This window comes from Aristolochia californica, unplaced genomic scaffold (assembly GCF_029961685.1).
Source record: "Aristolochia californica isolate CCGP_79_NKW_82.1479 unplaced genomic scaffold, dmAriCali1.0.hap1 SCAF_5, whole genome shotgun sequence".
Classification (NCBI taxonomy): domain Eukaryota; kingdom Viridiplantae; phylum Streptophyta; class Magnoliopsida; order Piperales; family Aristolochiaceae; genus Aristolochia; species Aristolochia californica.
In genome coordinates, this window is record NW_027182214.1 from 44801604 (window position 1) to 44829600 (window position 27997).

Genomic DNA, 27997 nt, shown 5'->3' on the forward strand with positions numbered 1-27997 from the left:
ACTCTACAACAGAGGTCGAGAGGGAGAGGCCATAGAGAGGGAGACAGGAGAGGGACAGTGGAGACGAGAGAGGGAGTAGAGAGCTCGGGGTTTAGGGAGACGACAGAGGGGGTTCGGGAACGAGAGAAGGCTGTGGGAACGAGACGGTGTGCGCCAGAGAGAGACCCACGCGTGAGTCATATACATGATTCTCAAAATCAGGCGGAAAACACTTTCCGCCGTTTACTCTTGGGGCATGAACTCCTGGCTCATGAACGATCATGTACATGACATAAAGTTTAGCGCTCCTTAACGACATCAGGACATGAACTAAATAATACACATGAAATCATGTCCTCATGTTGACTAGTATTCCGAGTTATTTATGCTCGATGGGGACCTATCATTTTTCCTATCCAACAACTCTGGCACCCAGAGTTATTACTTATGGTGGTGTTGTCTTCGTTTATTTATAAAACTTCAGATTGCACCGCTGTGAATTAAATCGGAAGATGGAGTCTAATTAATCCATCTGCTCGTTAGCTTTTCGACATGTTTTTGAGACACAGAGAAAGGTCTCTGAGTCATCTTGGGAGTTCGAAACCTCTATGGCTTGAAGCAGAATAAAAACTGTCAGGCGTTCGACGGTGTCCTCAAAAGAAGCGATGAGAAAAATAACACCAATTTTTACTTTTTCCTTCTTCTGTTTCTTTTCGTTTCTCCCAGAAATTTCCATTGCAGAGGATATTCTCACTTCAACTGGGTCAATGACGGGAGATGGGGGCCTGATTTCCTCAGGCGGAACCTTCAAATTGGGATTCTTCAAGCCCGGGAGTTCGAAGAATCGGTACTTGGGAGTATGGTATAACAAAGTCTCGATTCAAACTGTTGTTTGGGTGGCGAACAGGGACAAACCTCTGACGAATTCTTCTGGTGTTTTCAAGATTGGAGATCAGGGGAATGCGATAATTGTCATGGGAGATGGAAGCCTTAGCTGGTCATCTAACCATACCAAAGCGAAGAATCCAGTAATTCAGCTACTGGAGTCCGGAAATCTTGTTCTGAGAGAAGAAGACGACGACGACCCTGAAAACTTCTTATGGCAAAGCTTTGATTACCCATCTGATACTTTGCTACCAGGGATGAAGCTTGGTTATGATTTAAGAACCGGGCTGGATCGGTACATCAGGTCCTGGAAAAGCATTGACGACCCTTCTCCAGGAGAAAGCACTTACAGGCTAGATCATTGTGGTATGCCTGAGAGCTACCTTTTAAGAGGTTCAGTCGTCAAGTATCGAAGCGGGCCTTGGAATGGAATCAGATTCAGTGGGGTGCCAGAAATGCAGCCCGGTTACATCTTTCAATTCAGTTTTGAGTCTAACAAGCAGGAGATCTATTTCAAATATGATCTCATTAAAAAGTCACTCATATCAAGGTTAACAGTGAGCCCATCGGGTCTTCTTCAACGCTTCACCTGGCTGGAGGAAAGCAGGGTCTGGAACCCAATCTGGCGTGGCCCCAAAGATGAATGCGACGATTATGCCGTCTGCGGACCGTTTGGAGTTTGTAACTCAAACGGGTCACCAGTCTGTGAGTGCTTGAAGGGATTCCTGTCAAAATCACCTCAGGCATGGTTTCTGAGAGATGGAACTGATGGTTGCGTGAGGACAACCCCTTTGGCTTGCTCAAAAGCAGATGGGTTTATGAAGATGAAGCGAATGAAGTTGCCAGATACAGAGGATTCAATAGTATACAAGGACATGAATCTTAACGAATGCGAAGATTTGTGCTTGAAGAACTGTTCTTGCATGGGCTATGCCAGTGCTGATATCAGAGGAGGAGGCAGTGGATGTGTCACTTGGGGCGGGCAGCTGATTGATCTCAGAGAGTATGGAGACAGTGGGCAAGATCTGTATGTTCGGCTGGCAGGTTCTGACCTAGGTATGTATACTGTTATCACCATCTTCCTCCACAAAAATCTGCAGCTCTTCTTTAATTTCTTTCTCCGTTTCAGATTATTAAGCAAGTAATTTAGCAAAACGCTATTGGTTGAACAAACTATGATTAGATGAGTGAATAGTTTCTTAAACTTTCACTTAAAGAACCATATGTTCTTCTGCAAACGAAGCATTCCAGCTGAAAATATATTAAAGAAGGGCTCAAGGTGCTTGGGTACACAGTTCGCTGATGAGCACCAGAGGGAGAAGAAAGCTAACCCTGTTTAGTAGGGATTGACCTACCATGGATATCATATGAGCCAGTTTCTTGACCTTTGATCGATTTTTCTATATTCCTTTTACCTAGGGGTTGCATCAAACTGAGCCGGTTCGCGATCTAGATCAGACTCGTTTAAGTTAACGAGTCGGGCTTGATCGAACCATGGTTCGGTTTGAAAGCTCACGAACCGACTCATTAACTTAACGAAGGCCTGGGAACGAGAGGTATCTTCGACTCTTCGAGTTCAAGACAACTCTTCGTCTTTCGTTCTCGACTTCTCGGGAATCAGGGGGAACAGGGAAACGACGTTCGGCAGGTGACGATTGAGTGAAAATGGGGAGAATTTCGTCTTCTTATTCTTCCTTCTCCCTCTTCAATTTCTTACTCTCAGTCTTAGTCTCTGATTTTTTCCTCTTCGATTTCTTCCTCCCCCCCATCTGTTGTTGTCGATCCTTGTCACCGTTGAATCCCTCCCAAAACTTAGAAACTAATGTTTCAAATGTAAGACGGTTCACGAACCGTCACTTAAATGACCAGTCCGTCGTCGGTTTTCCATTAAAGGTGGTCACCGATTACAACCTAACAGTTTCCCGTCGGTTTGGTGGTCTCCTTTGATGGAGAGGAGGCTATAAGAGGGGGGTCTGGTCTAGTAGAGGCATGCCTGAACGTTGCCTTCGATGAGCCTATGCGATAGACGAGACAACGCTGTTCACTCTATTCGCTGGAGACGATAGACGCCACATGCCGAAAATTGACGCCATATCAAGAGGTATGTTCATGAGTTTTATTTATGTTTTTGTTGAGAAATTCATGATACAAATATCCTACATGTGGTATCAAAGCTCTCCTCTCTGATATGGCGACATTTCGTGGAGAGCGATGCTCTGCGTACGCTCTTCGGTGTCAGTTCTCGGGCCTCCGTGGAGAGTCACTGGCTGGCGCTGTCTGACGACGGAGGTCGACGTCCAGCAAAGGGCCGATGGTGGAAGCTGAGCATCCCATCTGAGCGTGGCTGGAGGTTGAAGACGACCTCTACCCCGCGAAAATAAAAAAAAAAATGAAACTTAGGTAAAGTTTCATTTAAATAACGAGTCGACTCGGTCCAATTGCGTAGGATCGCGTGAAAGAAAACATTTTGCAGCTGGAACTGGCGCCAATAACCATTAAGCCCGACTGGATTTATGTGTTATCATTGGATACACATAAAGTATATATTTAAATTGCAGTAATCTATTTTTATGCAATTTTCATTCATATGAATATTTTATGTATAATGTGCATATTTAAGTTGATTTTTCAATCGTGAAAATTTTTATTTAGGTTTTATGCATACTTCATTTTTATGCATAATTTAAGTTGACCTAAATATAAGGAATTAATAATTGACATTAATTTTAGTCAATTATTTTTATGTCATATTTTGGTATACATTTGAATAATTGAGTAATTACCACAACATTCTTAATTATGCAAATGTCTAGTAACATTAAGTTTAGTCACATAAAGTTAATGACATAAAAAAATTGTGATTAATCATGGAGATATAATTATTTAACCCTACAGGGTAAATGTTCTATTTAAGTGATTAATCAAGATGGGAAATAAATATTTAAAAAAAAAATTGATTGCCTACAGGTCTAGAATATTCCTTTACAAACAAATTTCTGGGTCCCATCATAAATAGACATAAATCGCATATGTGTTATAATCTAAGCCGACATGAAAGATTATAATGACACGCTGATTTATTTGTTTGGATCTTGACTTGTCACTTTGAGTGGATGAATCGATAAATCCCATTGAATCCAGTACCCAAACAGTCTAAGGGATACAAATTTTATTGTCCGTCTCATTCGACAAAAAATGTTGAATCTAAAAATGCACGGTTCCTTGAGAATGATGAGATTAGTGGGAGTAGTCAACCTCGAAACTTAGTTTTTGAGGAGCATACAAGTCCTCCACCTGCTCCTACAACTTCACATAGATTGGTTGTTGTTCATGATAATCCTTAGGATCCGATTATTCAAGTACAACTAATTGTTAAATAACCATCTCATCATGTGGATACTCCAATAGATCCAATCACTCAACATTCTCAACCTGGAAATGTTGAAGTACCATTAAGAAGATCTTCAAGAGTTAAGAAACTTGCAATCTCTTCAAAATATAAAGTGTACTTTCAAGAATCTGACATGGATATTTGTGTTGAAAATGTTCCTATTACGTTTTCGCAGGCCATGAGTAGACATAAATCCACATTATGGAATGATGCCATAAAGGAAGAGTTGGAATCAATAGCTAAAAACCAAGTCTGGGATCTTGTTGAATTGCCTAAAGGGGGGAAGATCATTGGCTGTAAATGGGTTTTTAAAACCAAAAGAAACTCTTTAGGCAATATTGAAAGGTTGTAGCCACAAGGATTTACTCAACAAGAAAGAATTGATTATCACAATACCTTCTCTCCTATTTAAAAAAGATTCATTTCAGATAATTATGACATTAGTAGTTTATTCTGATATGGAGTTACATCAAATGGATGTGAAAACGGTTTTCCTCAATGGAGACCTAGAAGAAGAGGTTTACATGAAACACCCTGAAGGTTTTATTTCAAAGGGGAATGATCACTTGGTTTGTAGACTTAAGAAATCTATATGTGGACTAAAGCAAGCCTCCCGTCAATGATATTTAAAATTTCATGATGTTATTTCTTTATTTGGTTTTACAGAAAATATCATGGATCAATGTATATACCATAAGGTAAGTGGGAGTAAAATAACTTTCTTAGTCCTATATGTAGATGATATTCTCCTTGTTTCAAGTGGTTTAGGATTACTTCTTGAGGTCAAATAATTTCTCTCGATGAAATTTGATATGAAGGATATAGGTGAAACTTCTTATGTCATAGGTATAAAGATTGATAGAGACAAATCCCAAGGGACATTAGGATTGTCTCCCGTGGTTGATAGTTTAAATCCTTTGGCTATAAGTTTTGCCTTATATATTTCAATATTGCCTAAAAGTTTTTTTTGGTTTTAAAATTTTCACCAATTTTATCGATTTTTTTCATTAGTACTTAGTAGTATAATCTGGTTGTTCGTTCTTTAATTTTTATTGATTACTTTGAAACTAATGTTTCGAAAACAATGAAGATTCTGATGCGAAGAAGCGAGTGGCAGTCATAGTCGCAGCAACCGTAGTTCCTGCTCTACTTTTGTTGGCGGTGGGTGGATTCTGCCTATGGAACAGAAACAAAAGGAAAGACACAGGTGAAAAGGTGTTCTGTTCTTTCCCAATATGTCAATCTCAAGAAAAGAACTCTTTTATCTGATTCTACCTTTTCTTCTCTAACAGGGATCAAGGAACGGAGGCAGGATCTGCTACTGTTTGATATGGGCGGTAGCCCTTCTGCAGGCAAAGACAAGTCTCGAGAACACAGGAAAGAAGACCTTGAATTACCCTTACTTGATCTGGGTCTTATAGTTGCTGCAACTAATAACTTCTCTGATAGTAATAAGCTCGGGGAAGGTGGATTTGGCCCTGTTTACAAGGTAATTTCTCATTTTACAAGCTCTGTTATCAGCATTGAGAAGGCATTTTGATTAAAAATTCAAACACGAGTGCTGTTAACAGCGAAGATTCCTGAAGCAATAATTGGACCTTTGATTAGAATCTTGATGCAAGTGAGAAGGCTCATCTTTACACTGCTTCCCTAATGGGTGGTAGCATATATCTTTTTCAGGCCCCACTGCATGAACTTGTTTTGGACCGAATCTTTCTCTTTTGCCCCCTTTTAAGTCTGAGAATGATAACAACGTAAAGCATCTTCGATTTAAGTGTTGTGGCAAACAGAAATCCCTGATAGCCTCTGATGTCCTTTCCTGTTTTCTTTTTCATATGATCTGGAGGAATGTGATACGTTTGTGTCAAATGTAGAAATGTTTCTGAAACAACTTATGTGGAAAAAATATCAAATTGCAGGGAAAACTGGAAGACGATCAAGAAATAGCAGTGAAGAGACTATCTAAACGCTCTGGGCAAGGCATAGATGAATTTAAAAACGAGGTGACACTGATAGCAAAACTTCAACACAGAAATCTCGTTAGGCTCTTGGCCTGCTGCATCGAGGGAGAAGAGAAGATTTTAATTTACGAATACATGCCTAACAAAAGCTTGGATTTCTTCCTCTTTGGTATGATAATTTACTTCACCTACCTCACTTTCAATTTTCCCAACTGAATTTTCTCTTTAATTTGAAACTTCTCAAGTTGAAACGAAGAAAGCATTATTGGATTGGGAAAAGCGGTTCGACATAATAATGGGGATTGCTCGAGGACTTCTCTATCTTCATCAAGACTCTCGCTTAAGGATCATTCATAGGGATCTTAAAGCGGGTAACATCCTGTTGGACAGCAAGATGAACCCCAAAATTTCAGATTTTGGCATGGCAAGAATTTTCGGTGGGGATGAGACCGAAGCAAATACAAAGAGAGTTGTTGGAACATAGTGAGTATCAGCTATCAACTTCTCCTTCATAAACTCACCCAGAATTGTCATGGACACCTATAACCATTTCTTGTGAATGGCTGAATCCAGTGGGTACATGTCACCAGAGTATGCCATGGACGGGCTATTTTCAGTGAAATCTGACGTCTTCAGTTTCGGAGTTCTGGTACTGGAGATAGTGAGCGGCAAGAAGAATAGAGGGTTTTATCAGACGGATGATGATCTCAACCTTTTAGCCCTTGTAAGTACCAGTTGTCTCTCTGCTTGAATGCCTGCATTTCTCTTTCGAGCCCTCAATAGAAGAGACTGTTTTTTTTTCTGTACTGTTTTAGGCATGGAGACTTTGGAAAGAAGGAAAAGGCTCGGAGCTGATGGATGCATCCATTGAAATTTCAAGTTCAATCTCCACTGTATTGAGATGCATACAGGTGGGGCTGTTGTGTGTGCAGGAAAGCGCAGAAGACCGGCCTTCAATGTCCACTGTGGTTCTGATGTTGGGCAGTGATAATCCCACATTGCCGCCTCCCAAACAGCCGGGATTTTGTACAGGGAGAAGTCTGCCTGAGAGAGGTTCATTCCCCAGCCAGCAGGAATCATATACAATAAATCAAGTAACTGTCACAATGCTTGAAGCTCGATAGAAAAAAAAAACCATAATCTGAGGTGATTTATTTTATATCTCAAACCTTGTAGATTGTAATTTTTGACTTTTTTAAGAGTATTTGGGGTTTACATTGGATTTCCCTTTCCCAAAGGAAATATGTCTTGGAGATATTAGAAGATGGTGGATTTTTAGGAGCAAAACCTACAAGGTTCCCAATGGACAAAAAATTGGCTCTTACACAATCCGATGGCGAACTCCTAAATGATCATTCATCATACAGGCGTCTTGTGGGAAGATTGATCTACTTGACTATTACTAGACCAGCTCTGGTCTACACCGTCCATGTTCTAAGCCAATTTATGGAAAAAACCACATACACCACACTTTGAGGCAACACATAGAGTCCTTCGATACCTAAAACAAACTCCAGGACAAGGTATTCTATTATCCTCCACAAGTACACTTCAATTAAATGTATTTTGTTATGCAAATTGGGTTCGCTGTAGGGACACAAGAAGGTCAGTAACAAGTATTGTATATTTTTTGGAAAATACCTATTTCCTGGAAGACAAAAATGCAAACAACGGTGATTCGATCAACTGCCGAGGTAGAGTACCGTTCTATGGCTACTACATGTTGCGAAATTACCTGGTTGAAGAACGTTTTGAAAGACTTAGAAATTGTACATACTCAGCCAGTCATGTTGTATTGTGACAACTAAGCTGCTTTACACATCGCCTCAAATCCGGTTTTTCATGAGAGAACAAGCATATCGAAATTGATTGTCACTTAGTTCGTGAAAAGATTCAAGCAGGGATGATTAAGACAACCCACATATGAACCAACGACCAAACTGCAGACTTATTTACTAAAGCGTTGAGTTCATCCCAATTTGAGGCATTACTCGACAAGTTGGGTATCATTAACATACACTCCAACTTGAGGGGTATTATTGAAGATACGATCTAAAGATAAGAGATTTGTATTTTGAATTTAAATGGGACATGTAATCTGATTAGTGTATTAATTAATAAAAAATAAGAAAATTATCACAAGAGAAGGCAGAAGACAGACCCACGATGCCTTTGGTTGTCGTAATGTTGGGTAGTGAAACTTCTTCCTCCAAAAACACGTGTTTTGTTACGAAGGAAATGCCACTGATTCTAATACTTCTTCTTCGAACAAAGCCTAGATGATAGAAATAATAAACAAGATCTCAATTACTCTATTGGATGGTTGATAACAAATTCTAAAAGAAACTCTTTCATGCCATTATCGCAAAACTTAAGTGGGATGATGACTCTACTGCCAAACTCATTTATCGTATTTCACCAAACCATTCTCAAAATAAGTTCACAAACCTATATAACTTCCTGTAAAGTTAGATCACCACATTAGAATTTCAAATTCTAATAGTGAGATATATTTTCTTCTTCCTCTAATTTTGCAATTTTTTTTTTTTTTGCCTCAACCTGTATGGTGACAAACAATGAAGATTTTCTTTGAAACTTAATAAAAGGACTACATTTTGGTTGAATAATCGCTTAATCTTATTCAATGATGACATGATCAATTAATAATAATAGTACACATTATTCAATCTAGTGCCGATATTTCCACTTTGAAACTCCATTTTCTTTGGATTGTACTCTTCAATTTTCATGGTTTCCTTGGATATGACACTTGAGGATGAATTACCAGAGAAATTCCACTTCCGGATTCCTCTGGCGTTTTCACTATCACGACAGGTGGAGATCAGATGACTTTGGACAAGAGAGGAAGCATTTTGTGGCCAGCAAATACTTCACAAGCTGGCTTAACAAGTCTTAATTCCAGCGTGACTCTTTTAGATTCAGGAAATCTGGTTCTCAGAGATGAGTTTGGTAAGAGTTCATAGAGATAAACATAAAGATAAAGATAATGATAAAGATAACTAGTGATTGAATTAGAGACAAACTCAAATTGTAGTGTTGTAATCGTCTACTGTCTTTGTTGTAACTCTATAAATAGTGTACACTGGATCAATAATAATTACAACAATATTATTATCCATTCCTATATTCTACATGGTATCAGAGCTTCCGATCAACTAATCAGATCCAATTTACCGTCGTTGAAAATCCTTATCGGAAGCAGCCTCCATTGTTGCAACCCACTGCTGCCACCCGTACCTGGTACTTTTCTCTTCCTTCTCCATAAAATCTTGTTTGATATATTCTCAAAAAAAAGAAACAATCCCTGCTAATGATCACCCTCGTCCCCGCTGTTTTGTCTTGTTGGTGTCAATAAAAAAAAAATCTTTGAGCCTTCACAGCAGAGTCCCATCGCCCGACGCCGCGCCAATCCCACCTCCCCGACGCTTCCTTCGCTTTGCTCCCGTCTCTCACCACCGCACATCTATGTCGCACCATCACCACCGCCACCCCTAATCCCTCCCCCCGTGCATCACCTCCTCTACCACCCGTCGTTGTCGACTCCCGTAGCTTCGCCCTCGCCTCATCACCTTCGCTCCGTTGTCGCTGCCACCATTGGCAACCACGCTCACCGGTGCTGTAGCACAGAACACCCCCCTCGCCCCCTCCGTACGTCTTGACAAAACTGAGATACCTAAGCTGAAGGGGAAAATAATTTCCCCCCCTCGACGCCCAATCCCACCCACACAGCGTGCAAAAAAAAAAATTCTTTAAAAAAAAATACTATGCACAACTCTTCTTCCCACCAACGATGCAATTCCGTCTGCCCCCGCCGTTGCTCTTCCACTAGACAATGCAATTCCGTCTGCCCCAACTGCCGATCTTCCACCGGACAATGCAATTTCGTCTGCCCCAGCCACTGCCCTTCCACCGAACGATGCGATTCCGCCTGCCCCACTCGATGCCCTTCCATCAAACGATGCTATTCCATTTGCCCTAGCCGCTTCCAATGTCGTTGCTCTTCCTCTAAACGATGCGATTCCGTCCGCCCCAACTGTTGATCTTCCACAGGACGATGCAATATTGTTTCAACAAGTGAAACTGAGACAGGTCTATGGCACAACCGGTTGGGACATCCATCCGCACAATTTTTTCATCTTTTTTTTCCTACTCTTAAAGAAAGGTCAGAGTTAAATTGTGAAGTCTATCAACTGAGCAAACACCAGAGGACTACATACTCTCCTCGTCTTTAACTTAAAAGTATTACTCCTTTTTCATTGATTCATACTGTTGAATTTATGATCCCTTTCCCATGATCACGAACAAGAGAAAGAAAAAAGAAAAAAGAGAAAAGGGAAGGAAAGCTCTCGGATAGAGAGAAGAAAAAAATAAAAGAGAAGAGGAGGTTGCGCCAAGCAAGAGAGGGAGAGAGATAACCAACTCGGGATTGAATATGTGACTTGATTAATTCCGAATTACAATACCTCTATTTATAGTAGAGGAGGAGGTAGAGTCCTTATACAACTTGTCATTCAATCCTAATTACATTCCAACTCTAACTCTTCAATATAAGTAAGTCTATTCAAACTATACTATTAGAAGACTAACTTGAGTAGAACTAGGAGTCCTTCATTATTCACGTGAATATAATGGCTAAGCGATCCTTGTGGGCCCCTCATGATCTCCCATCACACCTTGATGATTATGAGGAATCATTCTCTCTGGTGGCCAAAATGAACTCTATACGTATTTTATTATCTCTAGCAGCTAATTCTTCCTGGCAGGTATATCAGTTTGATGTGAAAAATACTTTTTTAATGGGGATATCAAGGAAAAAATTTATATGCATCAACCACCTAGTTATGTGGTTTGAGGGGGAGTCGGTATGTCGATTGAAGAAATCCCTTATTGGTCTGAAACAGTCTCCTTGAGCATGGTTTAAAATTTTTAGCCAAGCCCTCATACAGGCAGGATTTCACAGATGTTCGGTAGATCACTCCGTATTTATTAACAACACACCTAAAGGCAAGGTAATTTTGGCAGTATATGTTGATGATATTATTTTAACAGGTAGTGATCCCGAGGGCATCCAGGAAACCAATAAAAAAATATGTGCAGAATTCAAGACAAAAGATCTTGGACTACTTAAATATTTTCTGGGTATTGAAGTACTACAATCCAAACATGGGATTGTACTATCTCAAAGGAAGTATGTCCTTGATCTACTGGAGGAGACAAGAATTATGGGATGTAGACCAGCATAAGCCCCTATGAACTCAAATACAAAATTATGTGCAGGTACTGGAGAAGATGTGGATATTGGAAAATATCAAAGACTTGTGGGAAAACTTATTTATCTCTATGTAACAAGACTAACTATCTCATATGCAATAGGTGTGGTAAGTCAATACATGCATAAACCACAACTCAGTTATTGGCAAGCCCTAGAAAGAATATTGCGGTATTTGAAAATTACTCTAGGAAGAGAGCTTCTCTATAAGAACGACGGTCACTTCAACATAGAAGGATTCTCATATGTAGACTGGGTCGGATCCCCGGACGACAAAAAATCTACTTTGGGATATTGTATAATGATTGGAGGGAACTTGGTTACATGGAGAGGCAAGAAGCAGAATGTAGTTGCACGGTCTAGTGCAGAAGCAAAGTACAGAGCCATGACACACACAGTTAGTGAGCTTCTATGGATCAGATCCTTTCTCACTGAACTGTGATTTTATAAAGAAGCTCCTATAGATCTATATTGCGATAATCAGGCAGCAATACATATCACATCAAATCCGGTCTTCCATGAGAGAACAAAACACATTGAAATAGACTGCCACTTCATACGAGAAAATTTTCAAACCGGCATATTATCTCTCAAATATCTATCTTCGCAGAGCCAAGTTGCAGACATTCTCACCAAACCAATCACTTATAAGATCTTGTCCACCATCTCCACCAAGCTGGGCGTTTACGATATTTTTTCACCCCCAACTTGAGGGGGAGTGTTACAATGTGGGACCACCATGGTTGCACGAGCTGGTGGGACCCACCAAGAGGACGTGAAATGCCAAGAGGAGTCATTACACGAGCTGGCATGAGTTGGAAGATAAGAAGCATGAGATGGAATAAGTTAGAAGATTTGAAGATCAAGTGAGACCCACAAAGATACCATGAGTTGGTATCCTTATCACATGAGCTGGAAGATCAAGTGGGACCCACAAATATGACCACGAGCTGGCATATTTATCCTATAGTCACGTCCACATAGAAAAGGTTTAATTTGAGTTATGTTAGTCTTCTAATTATGTTGAGTTATTTTATTGTGATAGACTTTCTTTAAAGAGTTATAGTTTGAATATAATTAGGAGAAGGTAGTTTAATTTTACTTGGACTCTACTACTTTTCTCTACTATAAATAGAGGTGCTTGTACTCAGAAATAAAATATCAAAGTGAAGTAGTTCTCCACTTCTCTCTCATGAAGAGTTCTTCTCTTGCCTAAACTCTTTCTTCTTTTTCTCTCTTCTCTACTCTAGAGCTCTCTCTCTCCCTTTCCTTTTCTTTTTCCCTCTCTCACTGTGCTCAAGATATCAGTAAAAGGGTTCTAAATTCAACATGTTGTTTTGAATTCACCGTGCTCAAGATATTTATGCAAAACAACAAAAGGAAATTCTCAATATACAACTGAATTCAGAGAAGTCACACCATCTTGTCCCCTTGCTCTGCACTTTGGTAAACCATGGTAAGTCAAAAACCAAAATGAGCTCTTGTTATAAAGTCAAGGATAGGGGTGGTATCGAGTCGAGCCGAGTTCAAACTTGTATATGTTCGAGTTGGGCTTGATTTAAATATTTCAACTCGAACTAGAGCCGAGCCCAGCCTCGAGCCTAAAATTGTAATCGAGCTCGAGCCCAAGAATTTTAACCAAGTTCGAGCTCCAACCTATATTTAAAACTTTGCATAAAATACATATCAAATAAACTGTTCAAAAAAAGTAAGTGTAAAATTTACTTAAAATTGAGTATGACCTCTGCATAACATTGTTCATAAACATCGCTTAACAGTATGCATAAACTTTATTCAATAATCAAACAAAAAAAATTAAATGAAGTATCTATATCAAATTTTCATTACCCAAACAAAAACTATAAATCTAGTATACATTAATGTCTTAAACACCTTCTTGCATTAGGATGGGGTGAAACTAGTTTACTGCGGGCATGAAAAACCCATCAAGTCATATTTTCGTGTATGACTTAAATTTTGAGTATGCAGTATTGTTTGTTATACTCAATTACAATACTTAGAGAGAGGTACCTTCATCATAACAAAAACAATGTCAAGATTTTCTTCCCTAGATTCATATATTCTTCAACCAAGCACCCTAAATCATTTTCCCAAATAATTAATTCCCAATATGAGGAAATAGAAAAGAAACATAAGACATGAAAATAGGAAGAAGAGATAAAAGTATGCAAACTGGGACGTGCGAGATGTTGTCAAAGTTTTCAGGTAACATCAGAGTAGCAAGTTCATTTGCTTGAATGGAAGGATAGATCAAGATGTCTGTTAAGCACCTAGCCAATACTACCCAAAACATCGGCCTGTTAGGAGTGGAAGGCATAGGTACTTAACCCAGGACCATAACATCAAACCTCACCTTCACGAGCCGACGTCCACGACGGCTTAACACTTAGCGACGGGGGATGGGTCAGAATCCCATAATCTCTTACGCCCACCGCATTCGGGGTTCGCGACACCCGCACCTGGGAACTCCCCTCGGGGATTCGAACTCACAACATGGGAGCCCGCTCTGATACCAAATGTTAAGCACCTAGCCAATACTACCCAAAAGATCGGCCTGTTAGGAGCGGAAGGCATAAGTACTTAACCCAGGACCATAACAATGTCTAACACAATTTTAACCTGCCTGATATAGCTCCAAAGGCAACCATAGTACAAACCATAACCATTTTCAGAACTAGAAAGAAACAGCTGAAAAGCAAAATGGGCGAGTAAATACTCCTAGTCGATGCTCCATGTTGATGACAGATGAAAAAAAATCTAAGGACACCAGACACTAGCATCGTGAAACCTTCGGAGTTGATCCTAAAACGCTCATTGTTTGACAAAAGTCAATGCACTATTTGGTAACATGATTCATCTAAGGTGAGACTTTTTACCCGTCTTTGTAAATCAAGGATTTTTGTCAAAGTCTCTCTGATTCCCTTGTAATAGAAGGTATTTTTTTATGGTCATATCATTGTTCAGCTCTAGTTCAAAAACTATAAAAAATTAACTTAAAAGAATAAAAAGCTCATAGCAGTTCTTTTCTCGATTAAACTAGAGAGTCACTGAAAGATACAAAAACAATACAGAGAGCACATGGGCTCAAGAAACTGGGAAAAAAAGTCCACATGCAACTCAAATGAGTACAATGTTGCATTGTTAGAGAACTCATTACACTACTAAGAAAAAAACAAGAAACTATGATATTCTAGCCTCACAGTTTTCACATGCACATATTGTCAAACAAGTGGTTGACACTATAACAAATACATATATCGTGATGCAATCAACAATGATTGTTCGTTTATTTGAGAAAAAAATCAAAGTGTAAAGCATAACTTACAAAAATAACAGAGCCTAATGAAAAAAAGAACAAAAAAATCTGAGAGAAGGTAAAAGGGAATCGGAAACGAAGTTTGCTACTTGAAAATTAAATTAATGGAGAAGGTTGTAGCTCGAGGGCAAAGAAGAGATCAGAAAAGTAAAGGTCAGTCAATGATGCTTTCTCGGGGTGGAAAAATAGGAACAAAAGCAAGGCAGTGAATCTTCCATCCAGACCGTTGTGAAAGTGCAAGGAGAGTACTTGAGGAGAGAGAAGAAGTGTCCACTTCAGATTCATTTTTGAGGACTCGTGGAAGATGGAAGATTTTGTAATTGAAATTTGGAATCAGAGAAAGCGATCGCAAAGGAAGAGAGACGGGCTGGACGAAGGAGATGAATCTGAATACCAGTAGATAAAGAATGTAAAAATCGATTAACTTACCTCTGTTCTGTCGCTTGAAAAATCGATTACCCTTGTTCCGTTGCTTGAAAATTTGATTAACTTACTTCCATTGGCGACACTCGGTTACAGAAATCGATTGAGATAAAGATCGAAGAAGAAGAACATCGATCTTCCAATTTTTTTGGGCCCCGAATCCCCGAACTCCAAAGTTTGCCGCTGCCGAATCCCCTGAATCCCTGATTCCCCAAATCCCCGAAGCGTCGTTAAGTAACCAGCCGGCTCACGAACTTCTGAACCGAACCAAGGTTCGCTCGAACTCGGCTCGTTAACTAGCCTTTGAGATATATCGAACCAAACCGAGCCAAACTCGAGCTACTAGCTAACCGGCTCGGTTCGATGCCACCTCTAGTTGATAAATAATTTCAAAGTGCAATCCAACTAGTATAGCTATACTCGACCAAGTAGATCTCAAAGTAAGTGCACGTGTTGGTGCTTGAATTTTAAAATTCAAACCCAATTCTATACATCAACAAAAATGTTGTAACAAATTCTCTTATTAAAATATTTGAATAAAGATTCTAGCAAAGATAAAAGTAAATAAAATTTCAAAGTAATAGCACATGAAATACTTAGCTCTTTGAATAATGGCTTTCCTATATGGAAATTTAACTTCAAATTTGATTTTAAAGTGTGATTGTGCTCAATAGTGATGGTCATGGAAGTCTTAGAACTCAAGTGTATGAAATTTTGGGGGAAATAATTTAAATAAACAAGTACTCAGTGTTAAAAATTAAACCTTTTGAACTTGAAAATGAACATTTCGTCATTTATTAAACTCAAGACTCTCAATTAAATTATGTGAGAAAATACTTAAAATGCTCTTTTTGAGTGACTAATCACAGAAACAAGTCAATTGCAGATTTGGAAAACCTACCTTGGTCAAAATTGAGTCCACTTTTTTTATTTGTTCAACCATTTAGAATTAGCCTCAAACAGTTCTTCATTGTAACTTTTTCTCTCCCATGGTCGTTTGAATTGCTCCTTGTCAATTGAACAGTCTTCTTGTTTGTGCCTTGTTTCCTTCATTTTTCTTCTCACCTCTTTTAGGCTAGTTGTTCGAACATCTAGATAAGCGAACTTCGACCAAGTTATTTCTCTCACCTAACTAGTCAAACGATTCATTTCACACTGTACAAACAGATGGTTTTGCCTTACTTGTTGCTTTAGCATCCTTTGTACCATTCAAATGCTGGCTTGGACGTCTTATTTTACATATACTTCTCTCTCTTGTTCAGTCGGATGATTGCTACTAGGTCGTTCAAACAATGTGTTTTATGGCTTTAGCTTCTTGTACTGTTCCAACCGATGCCTCTTGATTGATCGAGTGGCTTTAGTTTTCCATAAAAAAAACCTTCATTAATGGTCTGGTTGGTGTAAAAACCAGAGTTTTGTAAATGAATTTCTAATTTCAGATTTATGACTGACCATTATTACAATTAAAACTCTTTTATGCATAGATGGGAAACTCACTGAGTTGACTCGGATGGGTCATTAACCTGCCTGAGTTTTTGTAAAAAGTAGTTCTGTACAAGACTTGGCCACGTCTGAGTTAACTCACCCGGATTTGACTTTTAACATGGCGAATTGGCCAAGTTTAATCATGGAAGGAAGGTGTAGCTGTGCAGGTCACTTGGAAAAGCTCGGCTAAAGGGAAGATGTCACAGGAAAAAAAAAAGAGTTTTTGCAAAAAAAAAACCAGTGAAAAAAGATGTTATTCCATATTTTATTTCCTTCTTTTCATTAAAGTTTTTCTTTCTGAGATTCAGCAGATCACATTTTCAACGAAGCTCACGGCTGAACTCTGGAATTCCAGACCTGAAAGAGACGTCTGTGCAGTGCGGAATCACGTCATTGTTCCTTTCAGTAAAGGGGAAGGGCAATTTTTCGAGAATAAATGACACCCACAAACACAAATCCATGCCTGGCAATACTTTTTCACTTTTGACACTAATAAAGAAAGAAAGGTAATGCCTATCCACCTCAGGCTCTGGATATTTTTTTAGCCTCTGGAACTCTCCTGATTCCTGAATCGTCACCCTCTTCCCCCCTCAAGCAAAGTAATTGAATTTCTTGTGTTTCATGTGGAATTTTTCAATCACGCCAAGCTTACAGAATGCCGCCAAAGTGGAGGAATTTTTATTCTTCTTCCACATATTTTATTTGAATGTTTAAAAGATGTTCTTGTAAAAAAGTAGTCCTGGTGAGAAGCATCAACCTGATCTGATTTCTTCCCTCAGCGATCAAAATCACGAGAAGTTCTGACTGTTGATATATTATTACGAGTTTGCATTTTTCAGACTTGACATCATTTTGATCTTCAGAATTACTTTTTGGGTTATATTTGGAATGGGTAGGAGATTCTTGAGGGCTTTCTGTGTAAAGAAAGATTGTTTCTTATCTATATTTGTTCTATTTAATACATGGTAATGCAAGTAAACTACCCGTCCTAGATTTTCTCTACCTTAGTCTGTTAATGATTTCAATAAACTCAGTTTTAAACTGGCTTCCCGAGGTTGCAGAACATGAATTTGTCTGTTTCACTGCATCGGACGGCAGGTCACTTTCGTTTCTTCATATGTTTACGTTCAAATTCAGGTCTCCTCCAAAGACGGTTGCACCTTCTCCAAGGCAAGTTTCTCAAGCGAAGTAGAAAAAGAAGGAAACTATTGGCTTGTTATTGGAAAAGAGTAACTCCCGATGAGGAAAGCAATAATCTTTATTATTATAATTATGAAAGTGGTTCCATAGGCTTGATGATATTTAAGTTTTTAGCAGATCAAGAATTGCTTCATGGGTACCTGCTAAACCAGTTTAGAAGCTGATTAGGTCATCCCTGAAAGTTTATTGCTCTTCTGCGAATGCCTTAATTGCTCCCATCAAATAAAAATAAAAAACAAACAGTAGGAAAATTGTTTGTTTAGTATATGGATTTGTGGTGAAGTTCTAGTATATTATTGTATTCAAATAATCAAATACCTGGATGTTAGAGAAACGAGGGGAATCTGCAGGATTTTGTCTTGACTACGACTAACTTTTAAACTCACCAAAGTGGTGATTCATGGCGGCCTCCGGCTGATTGTGACTACATATTTCAAAGGAGTTGTTGAAGTTGAACCAGTCGAATCTCCATTTGGCAATCTTCATTAAACCCAGTTTTTGTGGTCCTTACGAAGTCCAGTGCTCGTTATCACAGAAGATTCTCCTGCAAGTTTGACGGCGGCGGTCAATTGTCTTCCTCCGGCCACTCCGTATCAACCCTTCCTCGGACTGAAGAGTAGTGCAAGTCTTTCTCACCGTCAATTTGTCTGTAAATTATGTAATAGACGCTGAAGAATCATCTTAGAAACCGAACGTCTCTTTTTGTAAACATAATTTACAGTGAGGCGATTTGGTTCTCCTATCCAACAACTCACAATTGTTTCTGGGACCCAGAGAAAGCTATTACTTATGGTGTTGTTGTCTTCGTTTCTTTACAAAACTTCAAATTTTTCACGTGTCGGCGGGTCCCAATCCAGCTTTCTTTCGTAATAAATCCTGCTCGTTAGCTTTTCGACATGTTTTTAAGACACGGAGAAGGGCTGTGAGTCAGGGAGATCGAAACCTCTACGGCTTGAAGCAGAATAAAATCTGTCAGGTGTTCGACGGTGTCCTCAAAAGAAGCGATGAGAAAAATAACACCAATTTTTACGTTTTTCTTCTGTTTCTTTTCGTTTCTCCCAGAAATTTCCATTGCAGAGGATATTCTCACTTCAACTGGGTCAATTACGGGAGATGGGAGCCTGATTTCCACAGGCGGAACCTTCAAGTTGGGATTCTTCAAGCCCGGGAGTTCGGAGAATCGGTACTTGGGAGTATGGTATAACAAAGTCTCGATTCAAACTGTTGTTTGGGTGGCGAACAGGGACAAACCTCTGACTGATTCTTCTGGTGTTTTCAAGATTGGAGATCAGGGGAATGCGATAATTATCATGGGAGACGGAAACCTTAGCTGGTCATCTAACCATACCAAAGCGAAGAATCCAGTAATTCAGCTACTGGAGTCCGGAAATCTTGTTCTTAGAGAAGAAGACGACAACGACCCTGAAAATTTCTTATGGCAAAGCTTTGATTACCCATCTGATACTTTGCTACCAGGGATGAAGCTTGGTTATGATTTAAGAACCGGGCTGGATCGGTACATCAGGTCCTGGAAAAGCATTGACGACCCTTCTCCAGGAGAAAGCATTTTCAGGCTAGATCATCGTGGTATCCCTGAGATCTACCTTTTAAGAGGTTCAGTCGTCAAGTATCGAAGCGGGCCTTGGAATGGAATCAGATTCAGTGGGGTGCCAGAAATGCAGCCCGCTTACATCTTTCAATTCAGTTTTGAGTCTAACGAGCAGGAGATCTATTACAAATATGATGTCGTTAAAAAGTCGCTCATATCAAGGTTAACGGTGAGCCCATCAGGTCTTCTTCAACGCTTCACCTGGCTGGCGGAAAGCAGGGTCTGGAACCCAATTTGGCGTGCGCCCAAAGATCAATGCGACGATTATGCCGTCTGTGGACCGTTTGGAGTTTGTAACTCAAACGGGTCACCAGTCTGTGAGTGCTTGAATGGATTCCTGTCAAAATCACCTCAGGCATGGTTTCTGAGAGATGGGACTGATGGTTGCGTGAGGACAACCCCTTTGGCTTGCTCAAAAGCAGATGGGTTTATGAAGATGAAGCGAATGAAGCTGCCAGATACAGAGGATTCAATGGTATACAAGGACATGAATCTTGACAAATGCGAAGATTTGTGCTTGAAGAACTGTTCTTGCATGGGCTATGCCAGTGCTGATATCAGAGGAGGAGGCAGTGGATGTGTCACTTGGGGCGGGCAGCTGATTGATCTCAGAGAGTATGGAGATAGTGGGCAAGATCTGTATGTTCGGTTGGCAGGTTCTGACCTAGGTATGTATACTGTTATCACCATCTTCCTCCACAAAAATTTGCAGCTCTTCTCTAATTTCTTTCTCCGTTTCAGATTATTAATAAAATAATTTAGCAGAAACGCTGTTAGTTGAACAAACTATGATTAATGAGTAAATAGTTTCTTAAACTTTCGCTTATAGAGCGATATGTTTTTCTGCAAACGAAGCATTCCAGCTGAAAATTTTCCAATTTTCTTTTTCGTCGATTTTAATGTTGTCTGCTGAAGGAGAAGAAGAAGGCAAAGTCCTTGATTACTGGGTCCTCTGCGAGTTCAGTCGTTCACAAGCGTCTTCAGTCGCAACCCTTCAATCAAGGAAGGAAGGTGAAGCTCCTACGTGGAAAGAGCAGATAGACAAAATTATCACCGACTGGTGTGCTCCAACGTAATGCCTCTTTTTGTTAATAAATTGCTTCTTTATGAAGACAGGAAATGAGCTGATAAATCTTCCCATTTCCTACTGAAAGAAGCAGAATTGAATAGAGATATATAAGTAACCCACTTTCAATCGGTTGCTGATCACGATATTTTCTTCTCGTAATGGAAAAATTTCATGAATTTTATCGCTTCTTTTCGTCCAACTTTTAGTACTTGTTAGTATAATCCGGTTGTTCTTTCTTTAATTTTTATTGATTACTTAGAAACTAATGTTTCGAAAACAATGAAGATGATTCTGATGCGAAGAGGCGAGTGGCAGTCATAGTCGCAGCCACCGTAGTTCCTGCTCTAGTTTTGTTGGCGGTGGGTGGATTCTGCCTATGGAAGAGAAACAAAAGGACTATTGCAAGGAAAGAAACAGGTGAAAAGGCGTTCTGTTCTTTCCCAATATGTCAATCTCAAGAAAAGAACTCTTTTATCTGATTCTACTTTTTCTTCTCTTACAGGGATCAAGGAACGGAGCCAGGATCTGCTACTGTTTGATATGGGCGGTAGTTCTTCTGCAGGCAAAGACAGGTCTCGAGAACACAGGAAAGAAGACCTTGAATTACCCTTACTTGATCTGGGTCTTATAGTTGCTGCAACTAATAACTTCTCTGATAGTAATAAGCTCGGGGAAGGTGGATTTGGCCCTGTTTACAAGGTAATTTCTCATTTTACAAGCTCTGTTATCAGCATTGAGAAGGCATTTTGATTAAAAATTCAAACATGGGTGCTGTTAACAGCGAAGATTCCTGAAGCAATAATTGGACCTTTGATTAGAATCTTGATGCAAGTGAGAAGGCTCATCTTTACACTGCTTCCCGAATGGGTGGTAGCATATATCTTTTTCAGGCCCCACTGCATGAACTTGTTTTGGACCGAATCTTTCTCTTTTGCCCCCTTTTAAGTCTGAGAATGATAACAACGTAAAGCGTCTTCGATTTAAGTGTTGTGGCAAACAGAAATCCCTGATAGCCTCTGATGTCCTTTCCTGTTTTCTTTTTCATATGATCTGGAGGAATGTGATACGTTTGCGTCAAATGTAGAAATGTTTCTGAAACAACTTATGTGGAAAAAATATCAAATTGCAGGGAAAACTGGGAGACGATCAAGAAATAGCAGTGAAGAGACTATCTAAACGCTCTGGGCAAGGCTTAGATGAATTTAAAAACGAGGTGACACTGATAGCAAAACTTCAACACAGAAATCTCGTTAGGCTCTTGGCCTGCTGCATCGAGGGAGAAGAGAAGATCTTAATTTACGAATACATGCCTAACAAAAGCTTGGATTTCTTCCTCTTTGGTATGATAATTTACTTCACCTACCTCACTTTCAATTTTCCCAACTGAATTTTCTCTTTAACTGGAAACTTCTCAAGTTGAAACGAAGAAAGCATTATTGGATTGGGAAAAGCGGTTCGACATAATAATGGGGATTGCTCGAGGACTTCTCTATCTTCATCAAGACTCTCGCTTAAGGATCATTCATAGGGATCTTAAAGCGGGTAACATCCTTTTGGACAGCAAGATGAACCCCAAAATTTCAGATTTTGGCATGGCAAGAATTTTCGGTGGGGATGAGACTGAAGCAAATACAAAGAGAGTTGTTGGAACATAGTGAGTATCAGCTATCAACTTCTCCTTCATAAACTCACCCAGAATTGTCATGGACACCTGTAACCATTTCTTGTGAATGGCTGAATCCAGTGGGTACATGTCACCAGAGTATGCCATGGACGGGCTATTTTCAGTGAAATCTGACGTCTTCAGTTTCGGAGTTCTGGTACTGGAGATAGTGAGCGGCAAGAAGAATAGAGGGTTTTATCAGACGGATGATGATCTCAACCTTTTAGCCCTTGTAAGTACCAGTTGTCTCTCTGCTTGAATGCCTGCATTTCTCTTTCGAGCCCTCAATAGAAGAGACTGTTTTTTTTTCTGTACTGTTTTAGGCATGGAGACTTTGGAAAGAAGGAAAAGGCTCGGAGCTGATGGATGCATCCATTGAAATTTCAAGTTCAATCTCCACTGTATTGAGATGCATACAGGTGGGGCTGTTGTGTGTGCAGGAAAGCGCAGAAGACCGGCCTTCAATGTCCACTGTGGTTCTGATGTTGGGCAGTGATAATCCCACATTGCCGCCTCCCAAACAGCCGGGATTTTGTACAGGGAGAAGTCTGCCTGAGAGAGGTTCATTCCCCAACCAGCAGGAATCATGTACAATAAATCAAGTAACTATCACAATGGTTGAAGCTCGATAGAGAAAAAAAAAAAACACATAATCTGAGGTGATTTATTTTACATCTCAAACCTTCTAGATTGTAATTTTTCACTTCTTAAGAGTATTAGGGGTTTACATTGGTGTTTTTTTTCACTTAAACATTCTCTAAGCAAAACAAATGTTGATTTGTTTCGATTCAGATCTCGCCTTAACCATAGATTTAGGGACCATTTGTGTCACCATAAGAATACAAAATGACTGAAAAATCTTTCTCCTTTTTACAAAATTAGAAAGTCCTCACTCAGAATTACAAGGCTAATAGTTGAAACTTCAAAAGTCATCACTTGAAAGATTTGAGTGTATTTAATCTTTCTTTCAATTTTCAAGAACTTGCCTTGTCTTCTCATGGCGGCTGTAACATAATCAGATAGCTTGTTGACTTCCTCTGGTGATGAAAGTGTAGAAAAATTAAATGAAACTGGACAGTTTTTTCATCTGCCATGTGGTCACTTGGTAGCGTTTCAGCTGTTAGGATGCTTGGAAGGAAGACCAACCAAAGATTGATTGGTCAACCCAAATTTCCTGGAACTTTAAAAAATGGATCTCTTGTTCACCAAGTTTCTCCGCAAAGAATTCTACCAAATGAAAGAGATAAGAGATAGTTTCCCTCTTAGTTTCATGCAATCTGTTACTGCAATTTGAAATGGTTAAAGATCACCCCAGATCATCATCTTCCGGTTAGCATCTTGACAGAATCATGTTTCTTTTCCCTCAGATGAAACGAAGCTGTAATGGGTTTCTTCTGATCTTTGTTCTTTCTTCCGTTCCAAAGCTGCGAAGCAACGGACACTTAAACAAGGCGAGACTATCAGACACAAATGGAGTCTTCGAACTCGGGTTCTTCAGTCCTGGTATGTCTAATAATCGTTACCTCGGAATTTGGTACGAGAAGTTTTCGGAAGGAGTAACCGTGTGGGTGGCCAACAGAGCAAATCCAAACTTGGATTCCTCCGGCTTGTTTACAGTCACAGCAGGCGGAAACCTAGTGATTTTGGAAGGAAGAGGAAGCATGGTATGGTCAGCAGAAACTTCTCAAGCTGGCTTCTCACCTATCAATGCGAGCCTGACTTTTTTAGATTCTGGAAATTTGGTTCTGAGAGATGGGTCTGGTAAGATTTTCTGGGAGAGCTTCATGTTTCCCACGGATACTCTTCTTCCAGGCATGAAGATTCAGTTGATCCTGCGACCTGGAGAGAACAGAATCCTCCGGTCCTGGAAATACGTCGACGACCCAGCTCCTGGAATTTACTCTTTTGGAGTAGACCCTCAAAGATCAAACAGTTGGTCGCATGTCGGGAGTCACTGAGTATCTGGAGAAGTGGACTCTGGAATAACCGGACCTTCCTTGGAGTTGACGCTGCCAAAGCTGCGGTATCCAACTTCAGCGCCATCAGCAACCAAGAACAGATCTCTTACAGCTACTATTTCAATAACCAATCCACAGTGACGAGGTTCATACTAGGCATAGACGGGCAATTGAAGGTATTGATTTGGAACGGCGAGAAAGACACCTGGGAGATATTCTGGTCAATTCAAAACACTAACTGCGATGTGTACAACCGATGTCAGGAATTCGGTATCTGTAAGAACATAGGGGAGGCGAGATGTCAATGCTTGAAGGGTTTCGAGAGCGGAACGGAACAGAGCTTGGAACAGAGCGACTGGCCAGAGAGATGTGAGCGGAAGACTCCGCTCAAATGCAGCCGGAACGACGAGTTCCGAAAGGTGCTCAACACGAAGCTGCCTGACAGGTTCTTGTACTCTGATGCCTCCACAGTTGAAAGCTGCGAAGAGCAATGTAGGCGAAACTGTTCTTGCTAGGCCTATGCCTATGTAGATATTGGCGGAGAAAGTAAAACTTGCCTCATCTGGTGGATATTACAGAGTACGTTGTAGGCGGCAATGATCTATACGTACGTCTGGCTAAGCCTGATCAGGTATCGCTATTCAGTGTTGATCGTCTTTATAACTGCTTAAATCGATTAATTTTTACAGAACCATGTTTTTCAAACGATTCTAATTCAGAAATCTTTATTTCAGATTCTGGGAATGGCAATAAAACAGTTTTGGTGGTTGCAACAGTGGTTGTTCCAGGGATGATTTGCTTGAGCACTGTGATCTTTTGCTGGTGGAGGTTCAAGATCAGAAAACAAGGTGATTATATTTCTTTATGGTTAAAAAATTCTGGAAAGACTACGGAAGAAACCTAAATCTTTATTGCTGACATTTTCTGAGCAGGTAATGGAGGAAGAGAGGAAGAGTTGTCAATGTTTAGTGATTTACGAAACAGAGTTACTGGTAAAACAGGGGAAGCTTCAAAGAGTGCTGACCTACTATTCTTTGATTTTCATTGTGTTGCTGCTACCACGGATAATTTTGCAGACGCAAATAAGCTCGGTGAGGGTGGGTTTGGACCTGTTTACAAGGTAGCGTTCATCTTTCTGGTCTTGAAATTCTTGTCTGTGAGAATTCAACTAGAAGTGACATGGAAATGATGAAATGTTCCTCTGGCAGGGTAAGCTACTGGATGGACAGAGCATTGCAATGAAAAGGCTCTCCAGGATCTCGGGACAAGGCCTGGAGGAATTAAAAAATGAAGTTATACTCATCAGCAAGCTTCAACACAGAAACTTGGTCAGACTTTTGGGATGCTGCGTTCAAGAACAACAGAAAATACTCGTCTACGAGTACCTGTCAAACAAGAGCTTGGACAAATGGCTCTTTGGTACAATTCCTCCACCCTGTTCTCACTGTAGTTACTCGATTTGCAAGTGAAAATTTTCTGGTTGCCTCTTAAATTTCACGTATCTTGGAACAGATCGAAGCAGATGTTCAGCCATAGATTGGCCAACACGTGTTCAAATCGTCACTGGAATTGCACGAGGGGTTATGTATCTTCACCATGATTCCAGGTTGAGGATCATCCACAGGGATTTGAAACCCAGCAACATTTTGTTGGACAAGGAAATGAACCCCAAAATCTCAGATTTCGGCATGGCCAGAATCTTCGGAGGAAATCAGCTTCGGGCCAATACCAACAGGGTCGCCGGAACATAGTAAGCTTAATTTTCGAGAAACAAGATGATAATTTCGAAGAAATTTGAGCTGTCTAACCCAAGACGACGTTGATGATGCAGTGGTTACATGTCCCCCGAATACGCAATGAAGGGGTTCTTCTCTGTCAAATCCGACGTCGTCAGCTTCGGCGTTCTTCTGCTAGAAATCGTCACTGGAAAAAGAAACAACGCTTCCTTGAATCTTCTTGGAAATGTAAGTTGCTACATCTTCTACGAACCATGAACACAACCCCCAAACATAACCTGATGAATTGAGTGGATTTCAACTCAGGTATGGAGATTATGAAAGAAAGAGGAAGCATTAGAGTTGGCGGATCCGTCTCTGAGAGAATCATGCCCCACTGAGGAACTGACGAGGTACGTTCATGTCGGGCTGTTGTGCGCAAGAGAAGGCAGAAGACAGACCCACGATGCCTTCAGTTGTCGTAATGTTGGGAAGTGAAACCGCCATTCTTCCTCCTCCAAAAACACCTGCGTTTTGTTACGAAGGAAATGCCACCGATTCTGATACTTCTTCTTCGAACAAAGCCCGGATGGCAGAAAGTATAAACTGTTGAGAATCAACACCAGCGGGCCCACCCTAAGGGGGGGGGGGGGGGGGGGGGGGGGGCGGCCGGCATCATTCCATAATGTGGATTTATGCCTACTCATGGCCTGTGAAAATGTAATACATAATAGGATCATCTTCAGCACAAATGTCCATGTCAGATTCTTGAAAGTACACTTCATATTCTGAAGAAATTGCAGGTTTCCTAACTCTTGAAGATCTTCCTAAAGGTGCTACAACATTTTCAGGTTGAGAATGTTGGGTAACCTGATCTATATGAGTATCTTCATGATGAGATAGTTCTTCAACTATAGGTTGTTCTTGAATTATCAGTTCTTGATGATTATCATGAACAACAACAAATCTATGCGAAGATGTAGGAGCAGGTTGAGAACTTGTATGCTCCTCAAAAACTAAGTTTCAAGGTTGGCTACTCTCACTAATCTCATCATTCTCAAGGAAGCTTGTATTCTTAGATTTGAAGTGCCAAGTCAAGATCCATGCTCCCTAATAACAGGAGAATTTTCTCTATCCACTCAAACATAATTTTCTCTATTCAGGGGAACAATAGAGGAGTCAAAATTTGAAGAGCTATAAAAAAATAGATAACAAGCTTACTTAACATGTAATGAAGCTAAATTTTCTAAAAATTTACCTATGTAAATAAACAAATAAATCAACGTGTCATAATAATCTTTCCTGTAGGCTTAGATTATAACACATATGTGATTTATATTTTTTTATTAGGGGACCAAAAATTTGTTTGTAAAAGAATATCCTGGGTCTGTAGGCAATCTAGAATTTTTTTTCTTTCCCATCCTGATTAATCACTTAAATAGAACACTTACCCTGTAGGGTGAAATAATTATATCTCCATGATTAATCACAATTTTTTTATTTCATTAACTTTATGAGACTAAAATTAATGTCACTAGACATTTGGATAATTAAGAATGTTGTAGGAATTATTCAATTATTCAAATATATACAAAAATATATGACATAAAAATAATTGACTAAAATTAATGTCAATTATTAATTCCTTATATTTAGGTCAACTTAAATTATGCATAAAACCTAAATAAAAATTTTCACAATTGAAATTTTTCATAAAAACATATTACTGCAATTTAAATATATATGTTATGTATATCCATTAATAACACATAAAGCCAGCCGAGCTTAATGGTCACTGGCGCCATATTTCTTTCCAGTGTGTCGGGCGACTTGCTTTTGCGAGTTGGAAAGGGCAAGCCGACTCAACTTGTCTGAGTCGACTCGTTATTTAAATGAAACAACTTATCCTAAGTTTCATGTTTTTTTTATTTCCACGTACTGGAGGTCGTCTTCACCTCTAGCCACGCGCAAAGGGGACACTCGGCTTCCACCGTTCGCCCTTTGCCAGACGGCGGCCTCCGTCGTCCGATGG

General features: G+C 39.8%; 2 protein-coding genes and 1 pseudogene across 2 annotated transcripts; all 3 read left to right on the forward strand.

Moving 5' to 3' along the window:
* Positions 1-507: 507 nt before the first annotated feature.
* Positions 508-7431, forward strand: LOC137966691 (receptor-like serine/threonine-protein kinase SD1-8). The gene is made up of 7 exons (XM_068813379.1): positions 508-1920; positions 5346-5462; positions 5548-5744; positions 6175-6385; positions 6462-6699; positions 6790-6940; positions 7032-7431. Exons 1-7 carry the CDS (start codon positions 645-647, stop codon positions 7338-7340), a joined length of 2499 nt encoding a protein of 832 aa, XP_068669480.1. The 5' UTR covers positions 508-644; the 3' UTR covers positions 7341-7431.
* An 11441-nt stretch (positions 7432-18872) lies between these two features.
* LOC137965056 (receptor-like serine/threonine-protein kinase SD1-8) lies at positions 18873-23125 on the forward strand. The gene is made up of 7 exons (XM_068811453.1): positions 18873-20228; positions 20915-21046; positions 21132-21328; positions 21759-21969; positions 22046-22283; positions 22374-22524; positions 22616-23125. The coding sequence occupies exons 1-7, from the start codon at positions 18956-18958 to the stop codon at positions 22922-22924; spliced, it is 2511 nt and encodes an 836-aa protein (XP_068667554.1). The 5' UTR covers positions 18873-18955; the 3' UTR covers positions 22925-23125.
* Positions 22870-26591, forward strand: LOC137965461 (receptor-like serine/threonine-protein kinase SD1-7; annotated as a pseudogene).
* Positions 26592-27997: the final 1406 nt, after the last annotated feature.